The 8,686-nt window shown below is 49.6% G+C and overlaps 1 protein-coding gene across 2 annotated transcripts in view; it reads right to left on the reverse strand.

The window, feature by feature from the left end:
* Positions 1–7,933, reverse strand: part of PDZRN3 (PDZ domain containing ring finger 3) — a 131,209-nt gene extending 123,276 nt beyond the window's left edge. Inside the window, exons 1-3 of one of the 2 annotated variants that reach the window (XM_040075885.2) lie at positions 7,020–7,933; positions 1,240–1,326; positions 25–132 (exon numbers count right to left, since the gene is read on the reverse strand). In XM_040075885.2, the coding sequence (XP_039931819.1) occupies positions 25–132; positions 1,240–1,326; positions 7,020–7,736 (912 nt within the window). In that variant the 5' untranslated portion in view covers positions 7,737–7,933. Of the gene's footprint in view, positions 1–24; positions 133–1,239; positions 1,327–4,671; positions 4,729–7,019 lie in introns of those variants that run through there. The other variant, XM_058422168.1, reaches the window with a different exon arrangement.
* Positions 7,934–8,686: the final 753 nt, after the last annotated feature.

Consider the following 8,686-nt stretch of genomic DNA (forward strand, 5'->3'; position numbering starts at 1 on the left):
TTAAAAGGCAGCGTGTTCTCATACCTCGATAATCCTGTCGTGGATTTGCAGCCCTCCTTCCTTAGCAGCAGGCCCGCTGTCAACTATTTTCGACACAAAAATTCCTTCGCTCGATGACCCATCCTGATTGTCCTTCAAGGGTGAAAAGGAAAACACATTATTGTCCCTCTCGTCTGCCCTCAGCTGAAGCTTGTCCATGCCACAACAGTGCACGTAATTTGAGAGAAATATTCTCACTGATGTCTTAATATGGAGTCGCTTTGTGCTAATGAGAACACCTGATACTCCGATTTGGAAAGATTAAGCAACAAGGGTCGGACTTCCATTAGGTAAATTAGTTGCTTGATAATCATTTTCATCTGACTTGGGCCAGCTCAGGAGTAATCGTCATTGTAATTATTCTCACAGCGAAATCCGGTGAGACGCAGCCTGCTTGCACATCAAACATAAGACAGCAGCGCAATTTTCATTTTTACTTGCACAGCCTTTCCTCTGGAGACTTGAAAATAAGCCCATGAAAACACCTTACACCTAACAAGGTGCTCCTGTGTATTGTGCTTCTATGAGTGCAGAACAACGTCTCAGGAAGTTGGAAAACTCTAAAGAATGAATAGCTTTCAAGTGAATTCACTAGGAATAAATCGTGATTAATGTCAGATTTCTGAGCAGCCAAGAAGTAGTTCTGAATGCTTTCTAGATTACTGGGACAAGGTATAATCCGCTCCTTGATGTAATTAAAGTCATATGCAGCAGCTCCAGCCAACAAGCATCTCGAAAAAATACATTAGTGAGTGCATGGTGCCGGAAACATCTGCTGAAATCACAGAATTCAAAACCAGGCTGTTTAAGTTCCATCCCTTCACCTGCACAGAGGGCTGCTGGATCTCTGGTGGAAAGGAGAGTAAATAATTTTTTTTTTTTTTTAATGGAAGGGGCTAAAGTTGTGGCTCTCAACCCACGAACTTCACAGCAGCACAGTCTGAGAAAGAGGGTTTGAACATTTTGGGAATGGCACTGCACCACGATTAGCGGCGCTGGCTGTGAGGATATGCAAGAATAAACAGGCAGCGAGACAAAAGGCAGCGTGGTTAATAGACATCCCTGCAGTCTCAATGGAAGAACTGCTCTGAAAGAATCCCAAGAGGACCAAATGCTTGTCAGCAACATTTTCCCTCTAAGTGTTGACCTACATGCTTTTCCCAACTGGAAAGGGCAAACATATTTTAACAATTAACATACCACGCACGGCCGGCCACCAATAATATTAAATCCAAGAGATCCAGAGTCCCGATGGAGGACCAGAGTCAGTGCTTTAGTTTCTTCACCCTACAAAGAACAGATAAACACATTCAAAACATTGTGTGTGTCGGGGGGAGGTAAAACAGGACAGGTAATACTTCTACCACGAGTTTTCTGTTGGGTTGGCTTCTCTTTTCTTTTGTCTCCTTGTAGTTTAGAGACAAATGTTTGGAATAGCTGTGCAGGAGCAGAGTCAGCAGCTCCCAGTGGCTGCTCCAGCCACCCCACTGAGCTCCAGCAGCAGAACCCCCCCTAAGATTTATGTGTCTTTTTTATTGAGATCTACAGTCAGACACTTAACAGCAACAGAAGGGGTTTATATGCAGCGCTGGTTCCTGCAACTACTTGACCCAGTCATATGTGATGTGTTATGTAAAATACTCCACGTTTCCAGTAGTCAAACTCTTTGACTTTTCCAGTGCTTGGGGGGCGACTGAATCTTAGGACTGGGTCCTTGCATTGCCTCTCTCTCCTGCTGACTACGTGACATTGTTTGCAGTGACATTATTTTAAACACTATCAAACACGAAATTCTCGGCAGCGTTTTAGAGAACAGCATTAAACAAAACTGCCACAAATTTTGCCACAGGCTCGGAATGGCAATTGTTATTCACAGCACTTGCCCCGCATAATCATTTTTTTCCCTGGCATTTTAAGACTAGCAGAACAGAAATCTACCATCACTGAAAACCATTATGTTAATCCCCTAAAATATGAAAATCTGCAGTGATTAGTTTTCTGGACAAACAGTATAACAACAAAGATATACTAGAAGGACACGGAATATTTGGGGAGCTGTGTGAACAGGCTCTGCTATCCTGGTCTCTCATCCCAGCTTGTTCCTAACTACAAACTCCCACAAAATTTCCTTTATGACACGGGGATGTTACTTAGGCCTATTACCTCTTGTAAAGTGCATGAACTGTTAAAGACAACTAAATGTTCACAATGTTTTCCCTTCAGTCTCAATCCAGTGTTGTTATCTGCAGCACAACAAACTACAGCAGAGCACTACTAAAAGCCTTCTGAATAACATTTAGAGATCAGAACAGGATCAGCATGTGCATCAAGAGATACAGATGAACTCTTCTACCTCCAAAACCATTTTCTTTGTTTTATCCAAAGGGTGAAAAAGTTATGAACACAAAAAAAAAAGTTTGAGGAAGTTATCGTACAAGTCTGGTTTTCATAACCAATTAATGGCAAAAATTGCAACAGTTACATTGTAACTCGATGCAGATGGTTTTAGTTTGTGCATTTTCCTTCTAACATGTCAATTTGAAGTTGTCAATCAAATAATAATGTCTATTAAAGTCATAAAAAATGTCAAAGTAATCCTGGATTACTGAATTACTCCCACAGATTGGGGGGTGATAAGGAAGCCCGATTCCCTGGCAGTGTGAGCTGGCAGAGCTCCACTGACCGCACACCCCGAGCTCCTCCACGGGGGAACTGCACCAACAGCTCCACCTGGAAATGTGCTTTACAACTTCTGCGTCAGTTTCTGATCATTATCTTCCCTAATGATCGAGTAATAAATAGACTTGGAGCTGATACAGAGGAACACGAACGAACTCTGCCTGATTTTATTCGAATCTGCCTGCACTTGGCAGCGGTGAGAACCAGGTACCCAGAAGAGGACTGACAAATGAAGTAAAATCTATTTCCCTCCAAGTCTACAGACCCAGACCTCAGACAGGATTTCAAGGAACAAATTTCCAGTCCTGTGAGACCACTTTCAAGGACTGATGATTCTGGATTTGAAAGACAAGCACACGCTAGCACGACTGTTTCCTTCTATTATCCCTATTTAAGAAGGCAAATCAATTAGAACAATCAAAAAACAATTACAACATTGCTCTCAAGGCACTTTCAGTAATTGGAGTTGCCTGTTTTCATTAAAGCCTCCTTATGTGGCTTTGATTTGACACTTTTATACCTGGCTGAACAAGTGTTAAAGCAGGTGGGATTGAACCAGTCGGGTTGCGAGGGAAAAGAAACAACTAATGCAGCTTTCTGCAGGTTACTTCTGAAAAAGTACTTCTGTCTGCTGGGGTTTTAAAGACACTTCCAGGTTTTTCTGGTGGCTTTGAGCAGTTTCTCCATGCTCCCCATGGCAGCAGTCACGTTCCAGAGCACCAACCCCACCTCGGGTGCGGAACTGCCCGGCCCCGGGGAGGCAGCAGCACCTCGCTCTGACACTTGGCCGCTGCTGCACATTCACATCTCAGCTCCTAACCACTCCAACAACCTTCTCCTTCTCTTCAGAAGGAAGCCACGATGCAAATGATTTTTCCAGGGCCCTGCCTTCCTCCTCTCCCCCTCCAAGACCTCGCCTGCCAGCGGAGCAGTCATTAAACAGTGAGGTAACTGTGGAAATGCGGTGGCCAGGGGCCAGCCCTGCTCCGGCAGCAGACCTGATGGTTCCTGGCATGTTGTATTCCCACAGCTGAGCAGAACTCTTAAATATAATTCTTGAAATTACTGTACTTCCCAGCTGAGTAATGTGCAGCTAATAGAGTGCCTTTCCCTTTAGGTAGCAGAGTGACTTCTTTGGTAGCGCTGTGGCTCAGAAGGTCTGTCTTCACCAGAGGAGGCACCTCAGCTCCGTGTTCACTGGTGGAAGGGCTGCCAGGACCAGCCTGGCCCATCCTGCTTGGGGACAGGCTGAGAAAAAAACACATCATCTTGCTTTAAAGGACTTCACCTGGCTCTTACAGAATTCAAATCTGTGTCACCACCACCACAGAGGTCCTGAATGTCAGATTCTTGCTCTCTGGTTCTGAATGTCTGGTTCTCGCCTGGCTGATCCATTTAAAGTCAGTCCCTGTCTCTGGCTGCCAGGAGAGCAGAAGGGTTTCCACCCTGGGCTGCAGCCAGCACTGGCAACTGCTTCCGATTCCCTCTCCCCTTGTTCCTTCCCAAAGGATTTGCCGGCTGTGTAAATAAGGGATTGACCAGATCAGCTTATCAAGAGGTGTGCACAGTGCTGTGTTTCGCCAAGGATTAAGCCTTGTTTGAATTGTCCAAGTTTTTATCCTTGATTGTTTAGACTTTGATATTTCAGGATTGACGTGTCTGATCGAAGGAAATACTAATTTTGAGTCCCACTCCCTCCTCAAGCTCGTCCTCAATAAGCTTCTCCTCTTTCCACCAAGGAATAAAGAGTCATTCTCTGCATAAACCTTTGAACTGTACACAGTAAAATTAAAGTGCTCTCTCAGTGGTAACACATGTGGGTAACACAACTGGGGTCATTTAAGACATATCTACCTGCTCAAGGGGCTTATAAAATTGTGAAAGGGTGTGTATTTGATATATATTTATTTATGTCCTCTCCCAGTATGGTGATGGTGGTGTTACAGAACTCACCTCAGAAATGGCAGATGAAAGCACAGCAAAGCTCTGATTCATCCAGCATCACAAAGTCTACGCTAAGGTGAATCCTGACCTGGGTCTCCAAAGCTGCCAAAAGACCACGAATTTGGGTCTTTAAAGAAAGGTCTAATGTTAGTCAATATCTACTTCTCCTTTGACTAAGCATTTAAACACAACTGTACGTGGGCTTTTCTTCTGTTTTGACTACAGGATATGTCGTCTGATTTATTCTGGATTGGTTCTACATCTGCAGCAACAAGCAGCCATCAGGCAGGAAAGTCAGAAAACCCTTTTTCTCCATCTACTGAGGAGCCAGAACATCCACAGTAAGTTCTGCAATCACGATCCCTTGTAAGCCATGAACCCAGGTTGTTGGTGCTCAGCCTACTTGTGTTTAGCACAGACCAAACTTCTACATCTGAGAATGTATGAAATAGGAATAATGGTCATAATTTAAATAATGACAGCAAATTGCGTATTTCACACTACCACAGCTCTAATCCTTGTGTTCAGGGACAATTCTTAGGCAAATTTCTATGTCCTGCTGAGTGTTCCTGCACAGACTGCGCTACTGTCTCAGAGAAGATAACCCCAAACTCGGGAAGCCTGCCACAGCCCCGAAGTGGGAAAGCATCCCCTGCACGAGGTGTGATTACCACGGGTCTTTTACTAAACTCTCCGGGTCACAAGGATGCCAGTTTGCTGTTTGTGCTTGCCCGGGAGCTGGGCAGTGGAGAGCTGTTAGTGTTGGCCAGCTGCCCAAAATGCTGTGAAAGACACGTAATTGAGTGACCGCTGGCCCAGGCTGCGGTGATTTGACACCTTCCAGCTTTCTTCAGACTGGTGGCTGCTCCAGAGAACTGCATAAGAGCTCTTTGTAACGGGGCTGGACCCAGCACAGGGGTCTGGGCCAGCTGCAGCCATAAATCCGGCAGAAAGTAGAGCTGAAAATATGTGTTGTGAACATATGCAGCCAAGAAGGAGCAGCTCTGGGGATTACAGCAGCTCCCTGCATTGTACAGAGCTAAACGATGCAAACCCAACATTATCAGCACTAGCCACAAAGAAGGGGAGGTGTGAGAATAAAGGAGATCAAAGCTGAGGAGGCAGGGATTGGGTGGGTGAGATGATTTCTGACAGCAGGACTCTGTGCAGGGCTCTCCTGTCATCAGCCATGGAGAGGGAGCTGTGTGCCAGGCTGTGGGAGCAGAAACCCTCCAGAATGCCATGGCAAAGTGCTGCAGGAAAAGGGGGAGACAGAACTGTCCTGACTCTTGATAGGACTGTGAACACCCAGGTTATTTTAAGGGCATTGCTAAGATTTTGACCAGCACACGCCCAGTATTGCTTTGAGTTAGAACAGTTCATTTAGTATTGAAATATTTTCTGGTTTGAGTTAGGAAAACAGAGTGGGTTCTGTCCTGGATTGCTAAGAAGGTTAAAAAAAAAAAAAAAAAAAATCCTCTGATGCGAAGTTTTATTTCCTTTACACAGCTTTTAGAGCCTCAACACTACCAAAGGTGTGAATACAGATGTTTGACAGTTTTGAACAGTTTAATTCTGCTGTGTCTGTGGTAGCACATTCCAGGTCACTGGGGGGACTCTGAATGTCTTCATTTAAAAGATAATTGGCTTCCAGGGCTTCCCTTGCTGGGGAGCCTCATTCCAATTAAAACTTAGGGATTATTGTAGCTCTGGCTTTTGGTTCTGGTCATTTTATAAATGGTATAACTCTGAGGGGTGGAAATCAAGTTAGTTTTTCCCTTTCTAATTAAAGAACCCTGTGTGACTCTGGGAAATAAATCACAAGCACACAGCAGATGTCTTGTATTTGGATGTTACAAAGATGAGGCTGCAGATCCTGAAATAGCTGGCGAGGTGTCCGAGTTGGGTCACAGTTAATCCCAAAGCCCGCGTTTTGTAGGCAGCCCTGTTGTGGGATGCTAGGTGAGCTCAGGCTCTGGAAAGCATCGGGTCACAGCCGCTTCTTCCAATTCACTCCGCTTTGTGTGACTCCTGGGAGTCAATTTCTGCTGGCTTAATACCATTTCCAGCCCTGGAAATTCCACTTTTTAGAGTTTTCTTCGGGGGAAGAGAACCAAGGAGTAAAAAAAAAAAAGCAACAACCAGCAATACCGCGACCTCGCTACTTTCCTGTGCGAGTTACCTTACGGGGTGCCGCACTTAGAGATGCGCACCTATAGAAAGCGGCGCATCATTAAATGAAACCCCAGATCTCAAGTATCTGAAAGGATTTGCACGGGCTCTCGGGGAGAAACCCCGCACAGAGGCGGGGCGGAGGGCCGAGGAGCATCCCGAGGGACCCCGGGCATCGCGCTTACCTTGCCGGGCTCGGCCGCGCGGGCTCGGGCCAGCGCGTCCAGGCGGGCGCTGTACTGCGTGAAACGCTTCTGGTAGCGCAGCGCCGTCACCTGCAGCTCCAGCTGCGCCGCCGCCAGCCGCGACAGCAGCGACTGCTCCCGCTTGCCTGCGCGCAGAGCCTCCTTCTTCAGCGCCTTCTCCAGCGCGGCCGCCCGCGCCTGCAGCGCGGCCCCGTGTGCGCGCAGCGCCCGCAGGCAGCCGTGGCCGCCGGCCCGGCGCTCGCCGTGGGTCAGCATCAGCCCGCAGCCCTGCTCGCACAGCCCCGCGGGCCGCGCCTCGCAGCGCTCCCGCATGTGCGCTTCCACGTCGCGCAGGTTGAGCACCTGGCGGCAGCCGCGGTTGCGGCACTTGGCCGGAGAGAAGTCGCAGGTCTCGGCGTGCTCGCCCAGGTGCTGCAGCGGCACCACGGCCTCGCAGCCCCGCGCGTGGTTGTCGCACTTGATGTCCAGCTTGAGGATGAGGCTCTTGAGGGGCAGGACGTGGTTGAGCTCCTTGGTGGAGATGCGCTGGCAGTTGACGGGGCAGCTGCCCTGCTGCACCACCCAGGGCAGCACGCAGCCCGCGCAGAAGACGTGTCCGCAGGGGGTGGTCAGCGGGTCCTCCAGCACCTTGTTGCACAGGTTGCACTTGAAGTCGGGATCCACCTCCCCGCTGAAGCGATCCAGCTCGAACCCCATCCTCCTTCCGCTCCGCCGCCAACGACCGAAAAAAAAAAAAAAAAAAAGAAAAAAAAAGAAGAAAAAAAAAGCCCAGAAAAAGTACACGGAGTGCGGAGACGGGCCGGGGGAGAGGCGGAGAACGGGGATCAAGAAGTACGAGCCGCCCGAGAGGCAGCTGAGCCCCCGGCCCGGCCCGCGGCCGTGCCCCGTCCCCGCCGGTCCCGGAGCGCCCGGGAAGGAACCGCGGCCGCGGCGCCGCCTGCTCACAGCGCCCGCCCCGGCACCGCCCCGCACCTCCCACCGGCACAGCCCACCGACACTGCCCCTCACCTCCCACCGGCACAGCCCACCGGCACCGCCCCGCACCGCTCCGCACCGCCCCGCACCGCCCCGCACCGCCCCGCACCGCCCCGCACCGCCCCGCGTCCCGGCCGGACAAGGGGGCTTTGTCCCGGGAAGCGGAGGGAGAGGGAGGGATGGAGGGGAGGGGGAGCGCAGCACGGGTGTGACAAGGTGAGAGCCGGCGGGGAAGGAGCGGCAGCGGTGGCAGGATTGCTCGGAGCGATGTGGGACGCGTCGGCTGGGCACGGGGCAGGGACGGCCGGGAGCTACCCGGTGTAGTGGAAGGTGTCCCTGCCTGTGGCAAGAGTTTTGGGACCAAGATGGTCTTTAAAGTTCCTTCCGACTCAAACCATGCAATGGCTCTGATGACTTTTGGAAAGGGCGCTCATGGAGTTGCCCCTGGGGTCAGGTCCTGGACGAGCTGCTTAGAAATTGGGCTGACTTCTCAGTCCTCAGGTGAGAATTCTTGCATTACCCACGAGAAAAAGTGCAATCAGAACAACCTGCCAGCGTGTGAGGGACTGAAACGGTAAGGGTTAATGGTTTGCAAAAGCAACAGGGTGCTTTGCTGAGGCCGGGTTTGCACCCCACAGCCCAAGGGGGGGAGGAGAGGTTTGGAGTGCGTG

Source organism: Hirundo rustica, chromosome 12 (genome assembly GCF_015227805.2).
Source record: "Hirundo rustica isolate bHirRus1 chromosome 12, bHirRus1.pri.v3, whole genome shotgun sequence".
In the NCBI taxonomy this organism is placed as follows: Eukaryota; Metazoa; Chordata; class Aves; order Passeriformes; family Hirundinidae; genus Hirundo; species Hirundo rustica.